The 27,771-nt window shown below is 37.2% G+C and overlaps 1 protein-coding gene across 1 annotated transcript; it reads left to right on the top strand.

Moving 5' to 3' along the window:
* The first annotated feature begins 873 nt into the window (after positions 1-873).
* LOC133248430 (arylacetamide deacetylase-like 2) lies at positions 874-27,671 on the top strand. Its single transcript, XM_061418624.1, has 5 exons — positions 874-1,162; positions 16,754-16,976; positions 20,299-20,368; positions 22,876-23,047; positions 26,299-27,671. Exons 1-5 carry the CDS (start codon positions 1,025-1,027, stop codon positions 26,899-26,901), a joined length of 1,206 nt encoding a protein of 401 aa, XP_061274608.1. The 5' UTR covers positions 874-1,024; the 3' UTR covers positions 26,902-27,671.
* Positions 27,672-27,771: the final 100 nt, after the last annotated feature.

Here is a 27,771-nt window from a genome sequence, read left to right as displayed (position 1 = left end):
CTCCCCAAAAATGGTCTTAAGGAAAATGGAAGTCAGAAAGGTAGTTCAAAAAAAGGTCCACCAAGGAATGGATAAATGCCAGATTTTGCTCAGTTTTCTTAGCATTTTGTCCAGTACTTAGCATATATAAGATATGTGATAAATATTTGTTTAATCAATACATACTTTTTGCATGATCATCCAACTAAATAGATTGAAAATGTTCACTTTCAATGTAAATAAACACTTTATAAGTGTTTCTGGACTGGATGAATTAATTCTGCCAAGAATACTAGGTTCCACTCTTCTTGTCTAAAGCTCAGATGATCAAAGTGGATTTTAATTTTGTAATAATGTATGACAAAGATATTAGCCTTGAGTGTGACTAAATATTACCTGACAGGTTTTGGTTTTTTTTCTGTGTGTGTGTGTATGTGTGCATGTGTGTGTTTTTAATCTTTTTTTTTTCTTTACACTATTCAGTAGTTTTTTTTTTTTTTTAGTTATCTTTTTTATACATAGTATAAAGTATACATGTCAATCCAAATCTCCCAGTTTATCCCACTCCTTCCTCCCCCTCTTGGTGTGTAAATGTTTGTTCTCTATGTCTGTGTCTCTATTTCTGTTTTGCAAAGAGAGTCAAGCTCTTCACATTAATCTTTGTAAAATAATAATAGGAGAAACACCAGACTCTATGGTTTATCTTGTGCTCTGTTTAGACTCATAGTAAAATTTATTGTGCTGAGTCAATGATAGTGTCACAGGATGAAAGATCTTCTGCCAACGTTCTAAATTCTTCACTATTCTGTCTGCATGTTTGATGAGACATATTGTGAACTGTGTTTCAGATACAGTGTGTGTGTAACTGTTGAACCAGTTACAACTGGTCATTGTTAATCTTGGAACTGAATTTTAGGTCAGCATGGTTAACACAGTCAGATTACTTGAGAGACTCTGTCATGTACCTTTGTCCTACTACTTAGCATTTTAGTATATATACGGGGACATTGTATCATCACTATCCAGAGGTTGTGAAAAGAATATCATGGGGTACAAAGCTCTGTGCTTTGGACTGACTTGTATTCTTTGTGCTTTTTATATTTTTACACCAATCCCAGAAAACATTGAAGAACCATGGAAAGTAAGGATCATGGATGCTGCTATAAAAACTACTTCACTTGTGGTAATTTTTTTTTTTTTTCCAGGGAATTGGGATTCCTTGTTAAAAGCACATGTAAAGTTTCTTGTAATTAGTATTTTGAAAATGACTTTTTTAAGATAGATCATTCAAATATTATTAATCTGTTTAATTTGATAAATCATTATAAACTCTATTGAATCTGTATAAAACATGGGAGATAAAATTTTGCTGGTAAAATAAATGCAAAATATACTGTGCCAAGAATAAAAGAAATAATATTATTTAAGTGGAAAATTGAAGGGATTTTAAAGCAATTTATATTTTATATTCCTGAGAAAAACTAACCATGTATTTTCTTAAACTTACTCATGTATACTGATTATGTTTTTATATTTTGATGTACATTTAGTACCTGTATTGGTTTAGTGTCTCTATCAGTCATTTTTAAAGTTTTTAGTTTCAGAACTCTATACCTTTTAAATATTGAGACTAAATGAACTTTTTTAATGTGGGTTATAGTTATTAGTATTTGCATTAGAAACTGACCTCATTAGATAACAATTCCCTGGTAGTCTAGTGGTTAAGGTTCCACACTTCTATTGCAGGGGGCCTATGTACAATTCCTGGTAGCAGAACTTAGGTCCTGCATGCCCCACAGTGTGGAAAAAAAAAGAGAGAGAGAAAGAAATCAACGAACTTAATAATGATAATGATGTTAATATAACAAGCCTATTAGAAGTTAAAATAAATAATAGTGATATTGTTTTCCATTTTTGTAAATCTCATTTATGTCTCACTTTATGGAAGAGAGCTGGAGTCACCATCTACTTTTGCATTTAACCTGCTGCAATATTACATGTCATGTAGCTTCTAGAAAATTCCACTACATGCTCATGAGGAAATTGGACTTTTAAAAAAGGCAGGAAGTATCATTTCCTGAATATCTGTCAGAGACCCACAAGAATTCTAAGACCATACCTTGAAAACCACTGCTTTTGTCTATCTTCAATACTATATTGTTACATTTTAGATTTTTTTGTGACAATACTAGAATTTGAACTAAGATCTACCTCACTGAAAGTATCAGGCTCTCCTATCAAAGCATGCTGCTAACTGGAGGCCTTATAAATATGTGAACAATAGGAAGTTTGAGGGACAATGCATCAACAGACAATAAATGATCAGAGAAGGGAGAGCGGTGCATGGTACCAGGGAAGTGCTTGTCTAGTGTGCTACCTAGAGGAGATGACAGATCTGTCAAACTAGATCCCAAGGTATCTCCTGTCTAAAGTTAAAAGTGTGCCGAATGATCTGTTGCCCTCAGTGTTCCCTTTTATTGTGAATGCTCCACCTTTTCATTCACTGAATTAGAGAGAAAAATGAGCAAGTGCCAGCCCTACAGAGAAACTGCCATGTTATTGTCTGAAGAGCTTCTATAGCTTTAAACTTCAGAGTAACGAATGCTAATTTACTGCCCTGCTTCATCAATGTTAGTACATTCTGAAACCATGCAACTGTAGAATTCAACTTCTAGTTTATCAAATGCAAAACAGAATTAAAATATTGCATATGTAAAATAGAAATGGCTTTTGTATTTGCTTATATATACATGCAATTATTTTAGCAATCAGCTTCTAATTGCTCAAGTGATAATCACTTTGTTATTGTCATAAGTAAATTTTATAATGTGCAACAATTCTTGATAAAATGATGTGGAAAAACAAGACTACAGAGTTAGACATTCATATTATTGGCTGCATATCATGAGAAACACTGGGCTGGAAGAAGCACAAGCTGGAATCAAGATTGCCGGAAGAAATATCAATAACCTCAGATACGCAGATGACACCACCCTTATGGCAGAAAGTGAAGAGGAACTAAAAAGCCTCTTGATGAAAGTGAAAGAGGAGAGTGAAAAAGTTGGCTTAAAGCTCAACATTCAGAAAATGAAGATCATGGCATCCAGTCCCATCACTTCATGGGAAATAGATGGGGAAACAGTGGAAACAGTGTCAGACTTTATTTTTGGGGGCTCCCAAATCACTGCAAATGGTGACTGCAGCCATGAAATTAAAAGACGCTTACTCCTTGGAAGGAAAGTTATGACCAACCTAGATAGCATTTCAAAAGCAGAGACATTACTTTGCCAACAAATGTCTGTCTAGTCAAGGCTATTGTTTTTCCAGTGGTCATGTATGGATGTGAGAGTTGGACTGTGAAGAAAGCTGAGCGCCTAAGAATTGATGCTTTTGAACTATGGTGTTGGAGAAGACTCTTGAGAGTCCCTTGGACTGCAAGGAGATCCAACCAGTCCATTCTAAAGGAGATCAGCCCTGGGTGTTCTTTGGAAGAAATGATGCTAAAGCTGAAACTCTTGTACTTTGGCCACCTCATGCGAAGAGTTGACTCATTGGAAAAGACTCTGATGCTGGGAGGGATTGGGGGCAGGAGGAGAAGGGGACGACAGGGGATCAGATGGCTGGATGGTATCACCGACTCAATGGACGTGAGTTTGAGTGAACTCCGGGAGTTGGTGATGGACAGGGAGGCCTGGCGTGCTGCAATTCATGGGGTCATGAAGAGTCGGACATGACTGAGTGACTCAACTGTACTGAACTGACTGAAAGTAGAAGACAGAGCATGAACTTGAAATCCAGATCTTAAAAGAGTCTACTTCATTTTTCTGTGGCTCAAGTTCTTCAACTGCAAAGTGAGAAATCTGTAAACAAATTGCAGCATTACTATGAGAGTAAGAGGGCATGTTTTCCAAGACAGCATGTAGTGATGTCTAAAATGGTAGCTGGTGTTTGTTCAGTAGAAATCTAGTAAGCATCTACTCCCATCATCAGAACAATCAGAAATGAGGGGCCACACCCTAAAACAGTTAATTTTTTAAATTAATTTTTACTAGAGTATCGTTGCTTTACAATATTGTGTTAGTTTCTACTGTACAGAAAAATTAATCCATTTACATATATATATATCCCCTCCTTTTTGGACTTCCTTCCCATTCAGGTCACCACAGTGCATTAAGTGGAGTTCATTTTAAAGTGATAATTATCTGCTAAATGGAAATTATCTTCACTATGATTATCTTCAACCAGCAATGAAAATATTTAAGAGTGTTTTTTCACATATATTGATAATGAAAAAAAAAACTAAAATTTATTGGGCACTTATGATGTATCCTTTCATGCTTTAATTTCCTTAAAACTGTTATTTAACACTTACAACTGCACTTTGAAGATGTCACTATAGTTATTCTTTTTATAAATGAGGAAAATGAGGCACAGGGAATAAGAAAACCAAAGACACATAGGTAATAATTTTTAGAATTGAGATTCAAACCAAACAGTCTATATTCAGACTCTACTTTCCTTCAACATTATGCCAAATTAAAAGTCAGCCTATTGGTTATACAGTCCTATGTCATTTAATATAGGTAGAGATTCATGTAATCAGCACCAAAATCAAACATGAAAACATAACCCCCCAAATCACCTCATGCTTCCCTTTTTAGTAAACACTTCCACACCCTAAACATCTGGTAACTGCTGATCATTGTATGCCTGTACACTTTGTGTTTTTGAAATATCATAAATGGGTTCATGTTTGTGTATCTGTGTGTGTGTGTGCGTGTGTGTGTGTGTATTCAGTCACTTCAGCCGTTTCTGACTCTTTGAGACCCTATGGACTGTAGCCTGCTAGTCTCCTCTGTCCATGGGATTCTCCAGACAAGAACACTGGAGTGGGTTGCCATGCCCCCCTCCATGGGATTTTCTCCTCCCAGGGATCCTCTCTGTGTCTCCTGTGTCTCCTACATTGCAGGTGAGTTCTTTACCCATGAGCCACCTTGGAAGCCCAGATGGGTTCATACTGCATGGGAATTGTGAGTCCAGCTTAATGGATTTCACTAAACATAATACATTTGAGAGACTTCCATGTGGTTCAGTGGTTAAAAATTCACCTGCCAATGCAGGAGACACGGGTTTGATCCCTGGTCCGAGAAGATTCCACATGCACTTCATAGGCAATTCTCTTCGACAAGAGAAGCCACCACAAGCCCTTACACTGCAACTATAGTAGCCCATACTCACTGCAACTAAAGAAAGCCTACACAGCAACAGAAACCCAGCACAGCCAAAAATAAAATAAATAAAAAGAAAGATATATTCTAAAGTAATCTATGCATTGAGAGTATCACAAGTTCAATCCTTTCTAAAGCTGTGTAGTATTCCCTTATGTGGTTGTATCATGAAAGTGAAAGTGAAAGACAGTCATGTCCGACTCTTTGCCACCCCATGGACTATACAATCCATGGAATTCTCCAGGCCAGAATATTGGAGTGGGTAGCTTTTCCCTTCTCCAGGGTCTTCCCAACCCAGGGATTGAACCCAGGTCTCCTGCATTGCAGGCAGATTCTTTACCAGTTGAGCCACAAGGGAAGCTGGATGTATCATGGTTTATCCCAAATAAACAGTTGAAAGATATTTGGGTTGTTCCCACTGGAGTGGATATGAATAAAGCTGGTAAAGCACTCATATACAGGATTTTGAAAGAGCAAAAATTTTAATTTCTACCAGGTAATTACCTAGAATTAGATGTTTTGAGTAATATTATAAATGTGTATTTAACATATAGCAAATTGCCTATTTGTTTGTTTGTTTTGGGTCTGTCTCTTTTTTTTCACATTTTATTTTATTTTTTAACTTTACAATATTGCATTGGTTTTGCCATATATCAACATGAATCTGCCACAGGTATACACGCGCTCCCCATCCCGAACCCTCCTCCCTCCTCCCTCCCCATACCATCCCTCTGGGTCTTAAAGAGCCAGTACAATTTGGCATTCAGACCAGCAAAACGTGAAAGTTTTAGTTGTTCTGTGTCCTTTCTACACTTAATATTTTCAATTTTTTAAGAGCAATTTTATTATTGTTTCAAAATATTTGATTGTGGTACACATTTGCATTTCCTTTATGATTACAAGTATTGAGTATTGTTTCATATATTTATATCTTATTCCATGTTTTTGTGGTGACATGCATGTTTAATTTTTCCTCCATTTTGAAAGATTGGTTCTTTGTTTTGCTATTTTTAACTATACAGAGTTCTTCCTATTGGGGATACAAGTCATTTGTTGTTGTTGTTCAGTGCTAAGTTGTGTCAGACTTTTTGCAAACCCATCAACTACAGCACACCAGGCTTTCTTCACTCTCTTCCAGTTTGCTCAGATTCTCGTCCGTTGAGTTAGTGATGCTATCCCATGGGAGGACCCTGGTAGGCTACAGTCCATGGGGTTGCAAAGAGTCGGACATGACTGAGTTACTTCACTTCATTTCACTTCAACCATCTTATGCTCTGTGCCCCTCTTCTCCTTTTGCTTTCAGTCTTTCCCAGAGCCATGATCTTTTCCAATGAGTCGGTTCTTTGCATCAGGTGGCCAATGTATTAGAGCTTCAGCTTCAGCATCAGTCCTTCCAATGATTTTGATTTCCTTTAGGATTGACTGGTTTGATCTCCTTGCAGTCCATGGAACTCTAAAGAGTCTTCTCCAGCACCACAGTTTGAAGACATCACTTCTTTGGTGCTCAGCCTTCTCTATGGTCCAACTCTCACATCTATACATTACAAATGGAGGAACCATAACTTTGACTATAGCTATGTCACTTTGTTTGCAAAGTGATATCTTTGTTTTTTAATATGCTGTCTAGGTTTGTCATAGCTTTCCTTCCAAGGAGCAAGCAATTTTTATGGCTGCAGTCACCTGTGCAATGATTTTGGAGGCCAAAAATATAAACTCTGTCACTGCTTCTACTTTTCCCCCATCCATTTGCCATGAAGAATGGGACATGATGACATGATCTTAGTTTTTGAATGCTGAACTTTAAGTCAATTTTTCACTCTTCTTTTTCACCCTTATCAAGAGGCTCTTTACTTCCTCTTTACTTTCTTCCATTAGAGTGATATCATCTGCATATCTGAGGTTGCTGACATTTCTTGGCAATCTTGATACCAGATTGTAATTCATTCAGCCCAGCATTTCACATGATGTACTCTGCATATAAGTTAAATAAACAGGGTGACAACATACAGCCTTATCATACACTTTTCTCAGTTTTGAACCTGTCACTTGTTCAGTGTAAGGTTCTAACTGTTGTTTCTTGATTCAAATACCTATTTCTCAGGAGACAGGTAAGGTGGTCTGGGATTCCCATCTCTTTAAGAATTTTTGTTTGTTGTGATCTACACAGTCAAAGGCTTTTGAGTAATCAATGAAGTAGAAGCAGATATTTTTCTGGAATTCTCTTGCTTTCTCTGTGGTCCAGTGAATGTTGGCAGTTTGACCTCTGGTTCCTCTGCTTATCTGTATCCAACTTGTTCATCTAGAAGTTCTAGATTCACATACTGGTGAAGCCTAGCTTGAAGGATTTTGAGCATTACTTTGCTAGCATGTGAAATGAGAGCAATTGTATGGTAATTTGTACATTCTTTGGCACTGCCCTTCTTTGGGATTGGAATTAAAACTGATATTTTCGAGTCCAGTGGCCACTGCTGAGTTTTCCAAATTTGCTGGCATATTGAGTTCAGCACTTTCACAGCATCATCTTCTAGGATTTTAAATAGCTCAGCTGGAATTCCATAACTCCACAAGCCTTGATTGTAGTAATGCTTCCTAAGGCCCACTTGACTTCAGACTCCAGGATGTCAGGGTCTAGGTGAGTGACCATACTATCATGGTGATCTGGGTCATTAAGACCTTTTTTGTATAGTTTTCCTGTGTATTCTTTTAGCAGATACTTAGTTTGTAAATATTTTCTCCCAGTCTGGGACTTTTCTTCTTGTTGTCTTAAGTTACACAGCAAAAACTTTTACATGTCATTGAAGTCCAATTTAGCTTTCCAAAAAGTAAAGCTTTCCTTCTTTAACATTGTATCTAAGAACTTTTTACCTAATCTAAGATCACTGATTTTCTCCTATCATGTCTTCTGAGAGGTTTGCAGTTTTTCATTTTACATTTAGGTACTGGATTCATTGGGCTTTCCATGTGGCTCAGTGGTAAAGAATCTGTCTGCCAATGCAGGAGACGCCAGAGACACAGATTCAGTCCCTGGGTCAGGAAGATCCCCTGAAGTAGGAAATGGCAACCCATTCTTGTCTGGAAAATTTCATGGATAACAGTGCCTGGCAGGCTACAGTCCATGGGGTTGTAAAGAGTTGGACACTGAGCACACACTGCTTAGTGGATCCATTATGAGTTAATCTCTATATAATGTGTCAGGAATTGGTCAAAGTACATTCTTTTTGCATATGGATGTCCAGTTGTTCCATAATCATTTGTTGAAACACTTACTACCTTTCTTCATCGAATTGCCTTGTATCTGTGTCAAAAATAAATTGGACATAGTTGTATTATTTTTTTCCTTTTTATTAAAAATATTTACTTATTTTACCCTGTCAGTCTTAGTTGTGGCATGCAGAATTTTCGTCATGTCATGTACGATCTTTTCTTGTGGTGCACAGACTCTACTTGTGGCACACAGGGTTAGTTGCTCCGAGGCATGTGGGATCTTAGTTCCCAGACCAGGGATAGAACCTGTGTCCCCTGCACTGGAAGGCAGATTCCAGTGGACCACCAGGGACGTCCCTGTGTTGGTTTATTTTTGAACCGACTCCTTTTTCTTCCCTTGATCTGTGAGTCCAGCTTTTCAGCAATGCTACACGGTTTTGATTACTTTAGCTTCTCAGTAGTCTTGGAACCAGGTTGTAGGAGTCCACCAACCTTTCTTAATTACCAAAATTGCTTTGATCATTATAATTAATCACCATTAATCATAATTTTTAGTAGTGACTAAAAATTCTGATGAGCTTTTTGTCTGAAATTTGTTGACTCTGTAAACCAATTCAGAAAGAGCTGTCAGTTCAACAATATTGTCTCTGATCAGTTTATGAATATTTCTCAATTTAATTAGGTCTTTAATTTCTTCCATCAGTGTTTTCCCATCAGTATTCATCAGATAAAGACTCTATATGTATATTGTTATATAACTAAAAATTTAATTTTGGTGCTGTTAAAATTGATACTTTTTTAAATTTTGATTTCCTTTTGTTTATTGCTACATTTGAAATGATGTTTCTTATGTATATTCACTTGTATATTTTGTTCAGACTGAACATGCTTATTTGTTTTTTAAGGTTTTTGGTAAATCCCATAATATTTGCTTAGATAATTGTGTTGACTGGAAATAGAGACAGAGAAACTGTTATCCTTTTCTTTCCAGCCTGTGTGACATTTTCTTTCTCTGCCTTAGTGCCCTGACTGGGACTTCCCAGAATTCTGTTGAGTAGAGAGCAGACATCCTTGCCTTAGGACGAAGCATTCAGTCTTTCACTATTAAATATGATTTTTTTTGTAGATATCCTTTATCAGATTAAAGAAGTTTCTTTTTATTATAAGTTTGCAGAGATTTTTTTTTTATCAAGAATAGGTGATGAGTTAAGCCAAATTGTTTTTCTGCATCTGTTATTATAATTGTATATTAGGATGAGCATATATAATTTTTCTTTCTGTATTAGTATCATGAATTACATTGATTTACAAATAGTGTACTAATCTTGCATTTCTGGGGCAGAACTCAATTGATAATAATGGATTGTCGTTTTTCAATATCAGGGAATGTTATTTAATATTTTGTTAAGGATTTTTGCTTCTATGTGTGTACAGGCTCAACTCCTCAGTCTGAGTCTTTGCAACCACAAGGACTGCAGCCTGCCAGGCTCTTCTGTTCATGGAATTTTCCAGACAAGATACTGGAGTGGGTTGACAGTTCCTTCTCCAGGAAATCTTCTGACCCAGGAATCAAATCAGCCTCTTCTGCTTGGCAGGCGGATTCTAAACTGAGCCATCTGGGAAGTGTGCATGTGCGTTTTTATTTGAAATCAGTAGTATTTTAGAGCTATTTAGAAATGTTAATATGCTGAAATTTCTACTTCAAGCCTGTACTATGCGGACAAGCAGAGTATTTATGATTCATTATTCCTTAAGTAAATATTATTTTTTAAGTTTGGTCAAGTTATTTCTATCAGAGAACCTTTCCTTTCTTTTTTTCAATTTAATTTTGTTTTTTAAATTAATTTTAATTAGAGGCTGATAATTTTAAAATATTGTGGTGGTTTTTTGACATATATCAACATGAATCAGCCACAGGTGTGCAAGTGTCCCCCCATCCTGAAACCCCTTCTCACCTCCCTCCCCACCACAACCCTCTGGGTTGTCCCAGGGCACCAGCTTGGAGTGCCCTGCTTCATGAATTGAACTTGCATTGGTCATCTGTTTTACATATGGTAATGTACATGTTTCAGTGCTATTCTTTCAAATCATCTCACCATCTCCTTCTTCCACATAGTCCAAAAGTCTGTTCTTTACATCTGTGTCTCTTTTGCTGTCTTGCATATAGGGTTGTCATTACCATCTTTCTAAATTCTATATATATGTGTTAATATACTGCATGGTGTTTTTCTTTCTGACTTACTTCACTCTATAATAGGCTCCAGTTTCATCCACCTCATTAGAACTGACTCAAATGTGTGTGTGTGTGTGTTTAATAGCTGAATAATATTCGATTGTGTATATGTACCACAACTTCCTTATCCATTAGTCAATGGACAACTAGGTTGCTTCCATGTCCTAGCTATTGTGAACAGTGTTGCAATGAACATTGGGATACAGATGTCTCTTTCAATTCTGGTTTCCTTGGTGTGTATGCCCAGCAGTGGGATTGCTGGATCATGTGGCAGTTCTATATCCAGTTTTTTAAGGAATTTCCATTCTTCTCCATAGTGGCTATACTAGTTTGCATTCCCACCAACAGTGTAAGAGGGTTCCCTTTTCTCCACACCCTCTACAGCATTTGTTATTTGGAGACTTTTCGATGGCAGTCTTTCTGACTGGCATGAGACAGTACCTCATTTTGGTTTTGATTTGCGTTTATCTGATAATGAGTGATGTTGAGCATCTTTTCATATGTTTGTTAGCCATCTCTATATCTTCTTTGGAGACATGTCTGTTTAGTTCTTTGGCCCACTTTTTGATTGGGTTGTTTATTTTTCTGGTATTGAGCTGCATAAGCTGCTTGTATATTTTTGAAATTAATTCTTTGTCAATTGTTTCATTTGCTATTATTTTCTCCCACTCTGAAGGCTGCATTTTCACCCTGTTTTCTTCAATGTGCAAAAGCTTTTAAGTTTAATTAGGTCACATTTGTTTATTTTTGCTTTTATTTCCATTATTGTGGGAGGTGGATCATAGAGGATCATGCTGTGATTTATGTCAGAGTGTTCTACCTATGTTTTCCTCTAGGAGTTTTATAGAGTCTGGTCTTACATTTAGATCTTTAATCCGTTTTGAGTTTATTTTTGTGTATAGTGTTAGCAAGTGTTCTAGTTTCATTTTTTACAGGTGGTTGACCAGTTTTCCCAGCACCACTTGTTAAAGAGATTGTCTTTTCTCCATTGTATATTTTTGCCTCCTTTGTCAAAGATTAGGTGTCCACAGGTGCATGGATTTATCTCTGGGCTTTTTGTTTTGTTCCATTTATCTATATTTCTGTCTTTGTGACAGTACCATACTGTCTTGATGATTGTAGCTTTGCAGAATAGTCTGAAGTCAGGCAGATTGATTCCTCCAGTCCATTCTTCTTTTTGAGGATTGCTTTGGCTATTCCAGGTTTTTGTTTCCATACAAATTGTGAAATTATTTTTTCTAGTTCTGTGAAAAATACCACTGGTAGCTTGTTAGGGATTGCACTGAATCTTTAGATAGCTTTGGGTAGTATACTCATTTTCATGATATTGATTCTTACAATCCACAAACATGGTATATTTATCCATCTGTATATATCATCTTTGATTTCTTTCATCAGTGTTTTATAGTTTTCTATATATAGGTCTTTTGTTTCTTAGGTAAATTTATTCCTAAGTATTTTATTCTTCTCATTGAAATGGTGAATGGGATTGTTCCCTTAATTTCTCTGTTTTCTCATTGTTAGTTTATAGTAATGCAAAGGATTTCTGTGTTTTAATTTTATATCCTGTAACTTTACTATACTCATTGATTAGCTCTAATAATTTTCTGGTGGTATCTTCAGGGTTTTCTATGTAGAGGATCATGTCATCTGCAAACAGAGTTTTACTTCTTCTTTTCCAATCTGGATTCCTTTTCTTTCTTTTTCTTGTCTGATTGTTCAATCTCTTTGTTTTTCTCTCATCCATTTCTTATAGGCTCTTTTGTAAAACATAATTTAGCAATTAATTATATGTAAAGGAGTACAGTGGAAGTGAGAAATAGATTTAAGGGACTATATCTGATAGACAGAGTACCTGATGAACTATGGATGGACGTTCATGACATTGTACAGGAGACAGGGATCAAGACCATCCCCATGGAAAAGACATGCAAAAAAGCAAAATGGGTGCCTGGGGAGGCCTTACAAATAGCTTTGAAAAGAAGAGAAGCAAAAAGCAGAGAGAAAAGGAAAAATATAAGCATCTGAATGCAGAATTCCAAAGAATAGCAAGGAGAGATAAAGCCTTCTTCAGCTATCAATGCAAAGAAATAGAGGAAAACAACAGATTGAGAAAGACTAGAGATCTCTTCAAGAAAATTAGAGATACCAAGGGAACATTTCATGCAAAGATGGGCACAATGAAGGAAAGAAGTGGTATGGACCTTACAGAAGCAGAAGATATTAAGAAGAGGTGGCAAGAATACACAGAAGAACTGTACAAAAAAGAACTTCAAGACCAAGATAATCACAATGGTGTGATCACTCACCTAGAGCCAGACATCCTGGAATGGGAAGTCAAGTGGGCCTTAGGAAACATCATTATGAACAAAGCTAGTGGAAGTGATGGAATTCCAGTGCAGCTATTTCAAATCCTGAAAGATGATGCTGTGAAGGTGCTGCACTAAATATACCAGAAATTTGGAAAACTCAGCAGTGGCCACAGGACTGGAAAAGGTCAGTTTTCATTCCAATCCCAAAGAAAGGCAATGCAAAAGAATGCTCAAACTACTGCACAATTGCACTCATCTCACATGCTAGTAAAGTAATGCTCAACATTCTCCAAGCCAGGCTTCAGCAATACGGGAACTGTGTATTTCCAGATGTTCAAGCTGGTTTTAGAAAAGGCAGAGGAACCAGAGATCAAATTGCCCACATCCGCTGGATCATGGAAAAAGCAAGAGAGTTCCAGAAAAACATCTATTTCTGCTTTATTGACTATGCCAAAGCCTTTGACTGTGTGGATCACAATAAACTGTGGAAAATTCTGAAAGACATGGGAACACCAGACCACCTGACCTGCCTCTTGAGAAACCTATATGGAGGTCATGAAGCAACAGTTAGAACTGGACATGGAACAACAGACTAGTTCCAAATAGGAAAGATGAGTACGTCAAGGCTGTATATTTTCACCCTGCTTATTTAACTTCTATGCAGAGAACATCATGAGAAACGCTGGGCTGGAAGAAGCACAAGCTGGAATCAAGATTGCTGGTAGAAACATCAATAACCTCAGATACGCAGATGACACCACCCTTATGGCAAAGTGAAGAGGAACTAAAAAGCCTCTTGATGAAGGTGAAAGAGGAGAGTGAAAACGGCTTAATACTCAACATTCAGAAAATGAAGATCATGGCATCTGGTCCCATCACTTCATGGGAAATAGATGGGGAAACAGTGGAAACAGTGTCGGACTTTATTTTTTGGGGCTCCAAAATCACTGCAGATGGTGACTGAAGCCATGAAATTAAAATGTGCTTAATCCTTGGAAGAAATGTTATGACCAACCTAGGTAGCATATTCAAAAGCAGAGACATTACTTTGCCAACAAAGGTCCGTCTAGTCAAGGCTATGGTCTTTCCAGTGGTCATGTATGGATGTGAGAGGTGGACTGTGAAGAAAGCTGAGCACCGAAGAATTGATGCTTTTGAAGTGTGGTGTTGGAGAAGACTCTTGAGAGTCCCTTGGACTGCAAGGAGATCCAACCAGTCCATTCTGAAGGAGATCAGCCCTGGGATTTCTTTGGAAGGAATGATGCTAAAGCTGAAACTCCAGTACTTTGGCCACCTCATGCGAAGAGTTGACTCATTGGAAAAGACTCTGATGCTGGGAGGGATTGGGGGCAGGAGGAGAAGGGGATGACAGAGGATGAGATGGCTGGATGGCATCACTGACTCGATGGACGTGAGTCTGAGTGAACTCCAGGGGTTGGTGATGGACAGGGAGGCCTGGTGTGCTGCAATTCATGGGGTCATAAAGAGTTGGACACAACTGAGCAACTGAGCTGACTGATAGCATATGTGTTAGGATGTACATTGAGACCTCTACAGTATTATTATATTTATTCAATTTTTTAATATTAAAAACATTTTGTTTGGGGTATAGCCAATTAACAATCCTGTGATAGTTCCAGGTGAACAATGAAGGGACTCAGTCATACATATACATGTATCCATTCTCCCCCAAACACCCCTCCCATCCAGCCTGGCACATAATATTGAGCAGAGTTTCATGCGATATAAAATAGGTTTTTGTTGCTTATCCATTTTAAATATAGCAGTTTGGCATGATCTTCCCCAAATCCTTGACTCTCCCTTCCCTTGGGCAGATGTGAGTTAGTTTTTTGTCTGTGAATCTCTTTCTACTTTGTAAGTAAGTTCATGTGTATCGTTTGTTTTTAGATTCCACATATAAGGGGTGTCATGTAATATTTCTCTTTCTCTCTCTGACTTACTTCACTCAGTATGACACTCTCTAGGTCCATTCATGTTGCTTCAAATAGCCTTATTTCATTCTTTTTAACGACTGAGTTATATTCTATAGTATATATGTACCACATCTTCTTTATCCATTCCCCTGTCAATGGACATTTAGGTCGTTTTCATGTCTTGGCTATTGTAAACAGTGCTGCAATTAACATTGAGGTGCATGTATCTTTTCAGGCCATATTCTTTCCTGGATATATGCCCAGGAGTGGGATTGCAGGGTCATATGGTAGCTCTACTTTTAGGGTTTTTTAAGGAACTTCCATATTGTTCCAATAGTGGCTGTACCTATTTACATTCCCACCGACAGTGCAGGAGGGTACCCTTCTCTTCACATCCTCTCCAGCATTTGTTGTTTGTGGATTTTTTGATGAGAGTCATTTTGACTGATGTGAGGTGATATCTCATTGTAGTTTTGATTTGCATTTCTCTAATAGCTAGTGGTGTTGAATATCTTTTCATGTGCCTGATGGCTATCTGTGTGTCCTCTTTAGAGAAATGTCTATTCAAGTCTTATGTCCATTTTTTGAATGGGTTGTTTTGATGCTATTAAGTGTCATAAGCTGTTTGTAAATTCTGGAGACTAACCCCTTATCAGTCACATCATTTGCAAATATTTTCTCCCAGTCTGTGGGTTGTCTTTTTGTTTATTGTTTCCTTTGCTGTGCAAAAGCCTTTGAGTAGGTACCATTTGTTTATTTTTGGTTTCATTTTTATTATTCTGGGAGATGGAGTGAAAAGATATTGCTGTGATTTATGTCAGAGAGTGTTCTGCCTATGTTTTCCTCTAAGAGTTTTATAGTGTCTGGTCTAATATTTAGGTCTTTAATCCATTTTGAGCTTATTTTTTGTGTATGGAGTTAGTGTGTTAGTCACTCAATCATGTCCGACTCTTTGCGACCCCATGGACTGTGGCCCGCCAGGCTCCTCCTCTGTCCATGGGATTCTCCAGGCAAGAATACTGGAGTAGATTGCCATTCCCTTCTCCAGTCTGAAGTTAAAGAATGATCTAATTTCATTTCTTTACATGTGGCTGTCCAGTTTTCCCAGCACCATTTGTTGAGAGACTGTCTTTCCTACATTGTGTAGTCTTGCCTCCTTTGTCATAGATTAATTGACTATAGGTTCATGAGTTTATTTCTGGGTTTTCTATCCTGTTCCATTGATCTATGTTTCTATTTTTGTGCCAATACCATACTCTTTGGTGACTGTTGCTCTGTAGTATTAGTTAGGGAGCCTGATTCCTCCAGCTCTGTTTTTCTTTTTCATGATTGCTTTGGCTATTCAGGGTCTTTTGTGTCTCCTTACAAATTCTGAGATTTTTTTTTGTTTGTTTTGTTCTAGTTCTCTGAAAAATGCCAATGTTAATTTGATAGGGATTGCATTGAATCTGTAGTTTGTCTTTAGTAGTATAGTCATTTTGACAATATTGATTTTTTTTCAATCCATAAACATGGCATATCTTTCTATCTGTTTGTTTCTTCTTTGATTTCTTTCATCAGCATCTTATACCTTTCAGAGTACACGTCTTTTGTCTCTTAGGTAGGCTTATACTTAGGTATTTTATTCTTTTTGATGCAACAGTAAATGGAATTGCTTCTTAAATTTCTCTTTCTGATCTTTTGTTGTTAGTGTATAGAAATGAAAGAGATTTCTGTGTATTAATTTTGCAACCTGAAACTTTACCAAATTCATTGATGAATTCTAGTAGTTTTACGGTATTCATTTTTTATTTTTCCTCTTTGATTACATATTACTAAAAACTGAAATATTTAAAGTTCTAAATTTTTTGTTTGTTTTGACAGGCTACGATATTGGAAAAAATAGGCCTTAAAAGACTTGAAGATTTTTTGGCCATACTAGTAAAACTGGACTATACACAACCAATTTCAGACGAAAATGTTACAGTGATGGATACAACATTTAGTGATATTCCAGTACGTTTGTACTTGCCAAAGAGGAAGAGAGAAAGCCAGAGACCAGCTGTAATTTTTATTCATGGTGGTGGCTTTGTCTTAGGAAGTTATAGTAAGTACTTTTTATATAAGCAAATGTGTGTGAGTATATGTGTTTGTATGTGTTGCACATTATAAGTATTTATATTAAAATAATTTTTGTATATTATATTTGGCAGAACTTTTGCTGATATAATTTATGTTTGTAAGTAAGTGTACTTAGCAGAGAGATAAACTGTGTCAGTCAAGGTTCATATATATATCTTCATATACTTTTTTGTAAATAAATCATAAAAATATCAGGTGAGATTTTTGCTTTAAAAAAGTTATTATTAAATAAAGTTACACTGACAATGTATAATGGGAGATTCAAGTGGTAAACTTAAAGCTTGGGTTTGAAATTACCTAATGGCCTGATTTTAGGTTCAGAAAAACAGAAGTGAATAAGATGATTTAAATGTTTGTTCAGAAGTGATAATATCTGCAACTTCCAAGTAGCAAACACATATTCATATTGTAGACAGTGATGCATCAATACTTATCACTTTGAGGCTTAGACTCCAATGCATATTTTTGAACTTGAAAAATAAAATACACCTGAGTAATCAAGTTCCTCTCCTCAAGTATATTCCTGTCTAATATTTGGAGATGATTCCAAGAGGTATGATGGAATAGCTAAGACAGTTACACACTCATACACATTCCCAAACAGATACAAACTCAAACATGCTCAAACATATACACACACACTCACAAACACACATATGTACACAGTTGCTTTTAGACTATTGATATTATTGATTCACCATACAGCACAGAATATAATTGATATTGTATTGAAGGAATTTCAAAATGTAAGAAACAAATGAAAAGACTCCTTTCACCAAAGAGACACAGCCTGAGTGATTATACCCAGAATTTTGACTTTGTGATCTGTTAACATTTCAAAATAATCACAAATGCTATGGTAGTTTGGTGAGTGGTCCACTCTTATTTGATAGATACTCACAATATTAAGATCAGAGAAGGCGATGGCACCCCACTCCAGTACTCTTGCCTGGAAATTCCCATGGATGGAGGAGCCTGGTAGGCTGCAGTTCATGGGGTCATGAAGAGTCGGACATGACTGAACAACTTCAATTTCACTTTTCACTTTCATGCTTTGGAGAAGGAAATGGCAACCCACTCCAGTGTTCTTGCCTGGAGAATCCCAGGGACAGGGGAGCTGCCGTCTATGGGGTCGCACAGAGTCGGACACGACTGAAGTGACAGCAGCAGCAGCACAATATTAAGATAGGTATTATTATCATGCTTTTAGAGGTAAGGTAGCTACAGAATGGTTCAGTAATTTGTTCCAAGTCCTATTAGCAAGTGGAGGAACCAAAACCCAAACCAAGGCCTGTCAGCAGGATCAACAGGTTTAACCCTCATACCACTGGTGAGCAGTTTCATCCTACAAACCCTCAAGGTGGTTTCAAGATGTTGTCTCTTGTGTGTATTTAGTTACTGTCCTTCATATCAATGCCACTTTCAAAACCTCATGCTCTTTCAAGTCTCTCAGCTTATCCTCCCTCATCTATCAAGGATGTCTGTGCAAATTCAGCACCCATCTATTCTTTACTCCTTGCCAACCATATGTGTCCTCAAAAATTATGGACTCTATTAATTCTTAACTTTACTTCTTTCTACTTATACTGTAGAAAAATGCATTTTTATCTTTGCTAAGATTTAATCTCTTTTTTGTCTGTGGTCATATTTCCTACTATTGTTAAAATTTTAATCAGTATTTTTCTTCTATCTATAAATGTGTCCTCTCTATTGGCACTTAAACATGTTACAACATCTTCTACCTTGATCTTCTTTGTTTCCAAATATCTCTCTCTAGGTAGTCACTTATCACTCTTATCTTTCTCAGGCTCATTTTTATACACTGTGGAATCCAATTTCTCCTTTAAGACTTCTTAAATTGTGTAATTTGACAATGATCCCTCATCTTTGCTTCACTGAAATTCTTTGCTCCCTTGGTTTCTATGAAACCAATTTCTTTTGACTTTTGCCTCTCCCCCTTAACTTCACATGCTTCTCCTTCTTTAAAATAAAGCAAATATAAACAAATGCACAAAATGGGCCTGTTTTTACATTTTATAAGTATTTGTGTTCTCCAGTAGTCCTTTCATTAGTTTTTGACTCCTCATGCTCTTTTATTTAGACCTTTCCACTTTTCAGCACTACCCCTCACACCTATGCTGTTGATTTCCAAAGCTGTACCTCCAGCTGTAACCATGGTCTTAAGTTTAAGATCAATATATATAGAATTTCAGAGCTTGCCAGTATATTTGGAGGAACCACAGGCGATGGCACCCCACTCCAGTCCTCTTGCCTGGAAAATCCCATGGATGGAGGAGCCTGATAGGCTGCAGTCCATGGGGTCGCGAAGAGTCAGACACGACTGAGCGATTTCCCTTTCACTTTCCTGCATTGGAGAAGGAAATGGCAACCCACTCCAGTGTTCTTGCCTGGAGAATCCCAGTGATGGGGGAGCCTGGTGGGCTGCTATCTATGGGGTCACACAGAGTCGGACACGACTGAAGTGACTTAGCAGCAGCAGCAGATAATATAAGGTTAGCATGATTAAACAACCTGAATCATATCTAGTCCCCACCCCCATAGTCTAGGAAAAAAATAAACCCAAATAAACAACAAAAGTAAAAACAACTTCAAGAAAACAAACAGAGGAACTCCTCCTCAGCTGTCGTTTTATCAATGTGAGAATTACAATCAATTATTTATTGTTCCTTAGCATCTACATTTAATAACCAATTCTGTCCACCTATCTTCCTAAATAGCTTTTTCTCTCTCCATGCTTAAAAAAATTATCATTTTTATTTCCTTCTGTTGCTTCTCCTTTTTTTTTTTTTTGCTCACCACCATTTCCTTGTTTATGTCACCCTTTTTCTAATTTGCTTCTGTTATATGCAAATCTGGTCATAAATTTTATAACTAAATTCTTTGGTAATATCTATCACCTTGTTGACAAAGAAATCTTTAGTGTAGCATCCAAGTACTGGTACAGGTATTCTTATTTTCCAATGTGGTTTCACTTTATAGCCTACTTCTCTCTCAATACTTGTTTCAATTGTACTTAACAGTTAATTCCCTGAGCTTTAAATGTATTCTCATGATTCTTTGAATGTATTTTCTTCTGCAATGACCTTCCCCATTTGATGGCAGCCATCAAATCTTTCATCTCTGGATCCTAACATGTGGTAGCAGGAAAAGTGAAAATGTGAGGATTCCACCAATTAATCATATTTCTGTCATGTTTCACAGTGTTGTTGGTTTTCCATTGCCATTTATTTACAGGGTAGACTTTCATATTAATTTCTTCATTTCAGAGCATACACCTTTGGACCTCCTGAATAGATGGACGGCAAACAAAGTTGATGCTGTTGTTGTTGGAGTGGAGTAAGACAGTGATTTTTTTTTAGTATTATAATTCTTGCCCTTGTGACATAGTTTTGATTTCCAAAGAAGGCACCCAAGCCTCCCAAAGGACTTGGAACCTAGGGATCTTATATTTATGTTAGTAACTTTTACTAATGTTACCTTATCTTATCTTCCTGAAAGGTACCTAGTTTCCCTTCAACCTCTGTCACTGGACAGACTTCTGAGAGGCACCACAGGCTGAACATCTTTGGCAACCCAACTGTGGTACTTCTAGAAATGTCTAAGTGGTTAGCTACCCGTTATACATTTGGGATGTTGAGTTTTGTGAAGTTTTTTTTTTTTTTTTTTTGAGTTGGTGATAAAAGATTAATTTTATAGACATTCTTTTTTTCACTAAAGTGCCATTGATTTATCATATTGTGTTAGTTTCAAGTATACAGCAAAGTGATATAGCTACACTCATATATATTCTTTTTTAGATTCATTTTCATTATAATTTATTAGAAGATATTGGCAACATAGATACTCTTAATTGGAGAAACATCAGATGAAAATGTTGGGACCATCTGAAAATTTAAAATCATTCCAAAATGAGAGAACTTAAGTGCTAATGATTTTGCCCAAATTTCCAACAATACACAAGAAAGACTAGCAAATGTCCAGTACTATATGATCTATTCAGGGGTTCTCTGTATTTCATCTTCATAATGAAGTTTTTTCCCCCCATTTTCCAATCAGTTAAGTAGTGCAGAAACATACTTAGAGACTCCTAGCCCAATGGCGAACAGAGAACATAGTAGTATTTTTGTTAATTGAAAACTTAAGGGTATTAAATAGAAAATACAAGTGGAACCACTGCTGTTCTACTCATTAATGCTGCCGTAGGGCAACCAGAAGAATTGGATGTTTTCAGAGATACGTCTAATTTATAATAATTAGGATGCTCTCCCTTTCTCTCTATAATTGAACCTAATATACCACTTTATTATTTTAAGATACTTTTAAAATTGTGATGTGTATTGTACTGAGTTTAAGAATTCAATCAGTTACTTCTGATATTTGTTCTTTTTTTTGTACCCTGAAGAACATTTAAAGTAACAATACATTTTTGATATGTTATTTTCCTTAATTTATACTACATTTCAGATATTTTAGATATAGTTACAATATGACAAGATTGCAGGGGTCATCCAGTCAGCATATGGCAACCTACTCCAGTGTTCTTGCCCGGAGAATCCCATGGACAGAGGAGCCTGGTGGGCTGCAGTCCATGGGGTCGCTAGGAGTAGGACATGACTGAGCGACTTCACTTTGATTTTTCACTTTCATGCATTGGAGGAGGAAATGGCAACCCACTCCAGTGTTCTTGCCTGGAGAATCCCATGAACAGAGGAACCTGGTGGGCTGCTGTCTATGGGGTCGCACAGAGTCGGACACGACTGAAGTGACTTAGCAGCAGCAGCAGCAAGGCAATGGCACCCCACTCTAGTACTCTTGCCTGGAAAATCCCATGGATGGAGGAGCCTGGTAGGCTGCAGTCCATGGGGTCACTAAGAGTTGGACACGACTGGGTGACTTCACTTTCACTTTTCACTTTCATGCATTGGAGAAGGAAATGGCAACCCACTCCAGTGTTCTTGCCTGGAGAATCCCAGGGACGCGGGAGCCTGGTGGGCTGCTGTCTCTGGGCTGTCACAGAGTCAGACATGACTGAAACAACTTAGCAGCAGCATTGACATTATTAATTCACCAATTCTTTTGCAAAGTAAGATTACTAGTGCAGAGTAAGATTACCCAATCTTACTAAGTAAGTAAGTAAGATTACCCAATAGAGTTTAATTCACTATTAGAAGAAAAAATTATATATATATATATATATATATATACAGTGTACAGTTGGGTACATTAACAGATGCTCTAATAATTTGCCTTAGAATGACATTTACAGCTGTCACACAAGATCACTTACTATACTTAAATATTTATTTTGAATTGTGTTTTCAGGTCATATGTAAACTCATACTCATGTACTCAGCTTATGATACAAATTCTGATAACAGAATTCTATTCTGTAGAATTTTTACCTAGATAAATTTCTAATATGACACCTATAAATCATTTTCTCTCAGATTTGGTGCTTTTAAAATCTAGTGTGCACTCCCAAGAATGATTGTAAAAATGTTAGTCACCAACTCCATAGAGAATCTGATAAATCTTACAGAGCATGTCTCTTTGATCGCACTTTTGCTGAAAAATTTACATACAATTTTATGAGTATAAAGACTGAATCCTGATCTCTTTCGTCTCCCATAGAACCCAATATTTTAAAAACGTTCTACAAGAATCTACATTTTATTTTAAAAACAGAAGTTAGTAGGAAGTCCAGGTATGACTGGTGAAACTAAAGATTCAAAGTAGGGCCAATTTTGTTCTCTGGACCTGATGATTAAATTGAGAGATACGTGGATATATGCAACTGAAGTTTAATCCTATATGCTTTGTTTCTTTTCTTTTTTTTTCTGAAGCCCTAGACTAGCTCCTGAATATCCATTTCCAGTTCCCTATGAGGATGTTGTTTCTGTGGTCAAATACTTTCTACATGATAAAATCCTTGCAAAATATGGAGTGGACCCCAATCGAATTTGTATTTCAGGTGATAGTTCTGGGGGTGCACTTGCAGCAGGAGTGGCTCAACTGGTAAGCTGTATGTGTTATATGTTATACATATTTATAACACATACACACATGCTATAACTCTAACACAAAATCACTTTCTTTGGTAGGATATTTTTAATGGTTTAATATTTCAAGCTGTTAAGTGGAATAAACAGAAAAAACCCTCCTGTCCTTTTACATAGTTTTACCATTAGACAATGTGGCTTTAGCAGCATTGAGGAAAAGTGACATATAATACTAAATAAGGCTTTTAATTTTGAAGGAAATTTTGAAGGAAACAGAACAATGTCTAGGAACTACTGTTTAATATGACAAGGGATTTTTTGTTCTCCTTAGGTATTGTAGTTCATGTATTTCAGTGGAATGCTAGCAGACAACATTTGGGCCACAAGACATGCTTGCTTGGAAGAATCACTACTGTAATAAAGAAAATGGTCTATGTTAAAACCATTGCTGTGTGCAGTTAAATAATAGTTGTCCCCAATAACTATTACAGTTGAAAAATGAATTCAGTACAATAGATAATTTTTAACCCCAAAAGTAAATTTTATGGAGCAAAACTAACATAAGAAGAAGGATACCTACCAGTAAAACCAGCAGGCTCTTCTAACTCCTCTTGTATGACTTTGCTACTAGCCTGAGAAAGTATTGGTTGAGCTTCTGTCATTTTTGTTTTTGGGTTGCTGTTGTTTCTTCCACTCTGCTTATGACATAAGCCGGTTGATTTAGAAAATAATCTGTATGGAGGACACTGGGAAGGGATCAAGGGCATAAGAGAGATTGTTAGACAAATTTGTTTTTCTTCATTGTCTTTTTGAAACCATGCCCCCATTATACCTTGAGTGTATAGTTTGCAGTTGGTTGGATATCACGTTCCCTTCTGAGGTTCTACTGGGGTTAATTTCAATTAATTCTTATTTTGTATGTCAGTTACTTCTGGGAGGGTTTAAGATTAAGAAACACCCTCCAGAAACTGAGCCTTTCATGTGGAGTGGCAACTGGTATATTCATTTCTACAGATGTCACTATTGAGGCTGTTGGTCTGGGGTTAGGCACCTCACATTACTTGTAAGTTTTCTTCTTTAGAGTGTAGGAGTAAAATCAAAAGAAAGGAAAATATACAGTGGCTCATCTCACCCCATGATTGAGATATTAGGATGCTTCTTATTTCTGTAAGAAAGAAAAACTTCAAATACAATGCTTTATGTCTTTTTTTGCCCTTCAAATTTTCATTAATTACTATGCTTATTGGAGAAAGCAAAGGCACCCCACTCCAGTACTCTTGCCTGGAAAACCCCATGGACAGAGGAGCCTGGTGGGCTGCAGTCCATGGGGTCGCGACTGAGCGACTTCACTTTCACTTTTCACTTTCATGCATTGGAGAAGGAAATGGCAACCCCCTCCAGTGTTCTTGCCTGGAGAATCCCAGGGACGGGGGAGCCTGGTGGGCTGCCATCTCTGGGGTTGCAAAGAGTCGGACACAACTGAAGCAACTTAGCACACATAGCACTATGCTTATTTCCTACCACACTACACTGTTTTCTCCAAAAGATAAGCTGTTTATTGTGCATGTGTGTGCTCAGTCACTTCAGTCATATATGATTCTTTGTGGCCCCATGGGCTCTAACACACTAGGTTCCACTGTCCATGGAAGTTTCCTGCAAGAATACTGAGGTGGGTTGCCATTTCCTACTCCAGGGGATCCTCCTGACCCAGAGATCAAACCCATGTCTCTTGTGTCTCCTGCAATGAAGGCAAATTCTTTATCACTAGTGCCACTATACTGTTTTTTCCAAAAGACAAGTTGTATGTTAGGAATTTTTTTTTTAACTTGATCGAACTCCATTTGAATTTAGTTAATATGTGAGTTTGGGCAATGATATTCTATTATTACATTCATTATTTCTTCTCAGGTTACTGAGGGTCAGATTTTTCAGTATAGACTACTTGTCCATAGGAATTACATAATTATTTTTTTATTTGGTTGTCATATGTGAGTAAACTTGTGGGTGAATCATTATTGATGAAAGTGGCATGACACTTTTTAAAGCACTCAAAGTATAACTTACTTCAGTTCAGTTGCTCAGTCGTGTCCGACTCTTTGCAACCCTATGAATCGCAGCACGCCAGGCCTCCCTGTCCATCACCAACTCCTGGAGTTCACTCAGACTCACGTCCATCGAGTCAGTGATGCCATCCAGCCATCTCATCCTCTGTCGTCCCCTTCTCGTCTTGCCCCCAATCCCTCCCAGCATCAGAGTCTTTTCCAATGAGTCAACTCTTTGCATGAGGTGGCCGAAGTACTGGAGTTTCAGCTTTAGCATCATTCCTTCCAAAGAAATCCCAGGGCTGATCTCCTTCAGAATGGACTGGTTGGATCTCCTTGCAGTCCAAGGGACTCTCAAGAGTCTTCTCCAACACCACAGTTCAAAAGCATCAATTCTTTGGTGCTCAGCTTTCTTCACAGTCAAACTCTCACATCCGTACATGACCACTGGAAAAACCATAGCCTTGACTAGACGAACCTTTGTTGGAAAAGTAATGTCTGTGCTCTTCAATATGCTATCTAGGTTGGTCATAACTTTTCTTTCAAGGAGTAAGCGTCTTTTAATTTCACGGCTGCAGTCACCATCTGCAGTGACTTTGGAGCCCAAAAATATAAAGTCTGACACTGTTTCCACTGTTTCCCCATCTATTTCCCATGAAGTGATGGGACCGGATGCCATGATCTTCATTTTCTGAAAGTTGAGCTTTAAGCCAACATTTTCACTCTCCTCTTTCACTTTCATCAAGAGGCTCTTCAGTTCCTCTTCACTTTCTGCCATAAGGGTGGTGTCATCTGCATATCTGAGGTTATTGATATTTCTAACTGCTGCGAAGTCGCATCAGTCATGTCTGACTCTGTGTGAACCCAGAGACAGCAGACCACCAGGCTCTGCCGTCCCTGGGATTCTCCAGGCAAGAACACTGGAGTGGGTTGCCATTTCCTTCTTCAATGCATGAAAGTGAAAAGTGAAAGGGAAGTCGCTTAGTCATGTCCGACTCTTAGCAACCCCATGGACTGCAGCCCTCCAGACTTCTCCATCCATGGGATTTTCCATGCAAAAGTACTGGAGTGGGGTGCCATTGCCTTCTCCGATATTTCTAACTATGAGGTACTATATTATTCTTATAATTATTTACATAAGAGCTGATATGATGGGAGGAAAGCTTCCTACTCCTATAGCTTGGAAGGCTTGGACTCATTCACATTTTATTGTGTCTTTTTTCAGATACAGAATGATCCAGAATTCAAAAATAAACTGAAAGCACAAGCTTTAATTTACCCTGGCTTACAGCTAGTTGATGTCTCTATGCCATCTCACCTAGAAAATGAGCATGGTCCATTTCTGTCACGGAAACTGGCAATCAAACTTGCATGCCTATATTTTACCCGGGATAAAGCACTCCCCCAGGCAATGATGAAAAATCAACACATGCCTTATGGATCAATGCATCTGTTCAAGTTGGTAAACTGGAGCACCTTTCTTCCTGAGAAGTACAAGAAAAACCATGTATATACTGAACCAATTATTGGAAAACTTAACCCTTCATATTCAATACTTTTGGATAGTAGGTTATCACCCTTGGCAGCCAATGATTCCCAGTTGCGAAATCTGCCCTTAACTTACATCCTCACCTGTAAACATGATATTCTAAGAGATGATGGACTTATGTATGTCTTACGACTTCAAAATGTTGGAGTTAAAGTTTCTCATGACCATATGGAGGATGGAATCCATGGAGCTTTATCATTCATGGCTGCACCAGTTTACTTAAAATTAGGCATTAGAATAAAAGATAAGTATATTAATTGGCTAGAAGAAAATCTGTAAGTAGTACATATAACTAACTAGCTAATCAGTGTTATAGTGCAAAGGCTATGTTTTGAGATTTGTGAATTTAAGTGACAATATGATGTTAGTTCTGATCAATCAAGGTTTAAATCAAAGCATAATTATTGTGTATCTTTGAAAAAAATTAATTTCCCTAATCATAGATCTTGCTAAAAGGAAGACATATTTATCCTAATAAATGTCATTTATTCAGTGTGATACATGTTAAATATTCACCAATTTCATAATAAAGTATAAAAATAAGTATGATTATAAGCAACATACACATCATAGTTTCCGACAGGAATGGTAATGGTGAGTGAGAAGTAATTTTAAGAAAGAAAAATTGCAATGGCTTTTAGATGGGGTTGGGAAGTAATACCTTTCAAGCTTTTTAATTTTTATTATTTAGTGGTCTGTACATTAATTTTATCCTCTCTGTGTAAATCATTAGTTTTCTTTTACTCACACAAAATCTGCTTTCAGACATATTGCTAGCCTTCTTTGCTGATAGAGGGAAAAGGCCAACATCTAAACTGTAAATCCTTTAAAAGCCTAAATTTTTAGCCCTTACTCAAATGTTTAGAAACATCAACCCAGAAGATAGATGAGTTACTACACTGATTTCTATGTACTGATTATCCAAGATGTTCCCTCACCAATTGTACATTGCTGTAAGTATTGGGTATTCTATTATTTTGAACTTCTGGGGTCATACATTTATCTTCACAGAAAGCTATATAACTACAAAAATATTTAACTGATGATATCTGGACCTATGGACTCTCCAGTGATAATGGGGTCCACACTCATGTTAATCTAGATGAACCTCACGACTAAAATTCATTCCCATTGCTGCTGCTGCTAAGT

Source organism: Bos javanicus, chromosome 1 (genome assembly GCF_032452875.1).
Source record: "Bos javanicus breed banteng chromosome 1, ARS-OSU_banteng_1.0, whole genome shotgun sequence".
In the NCBI taxonomy this organism is placed as follows: Eukaryota; Metazoa; Chordata; class Mammalia; order Artiodactyla; family Bovidae; genus Bos; species Bos javanicus.
This window is presented reverse-complemented; position numbering and strand designations above follow the sequence as displayed.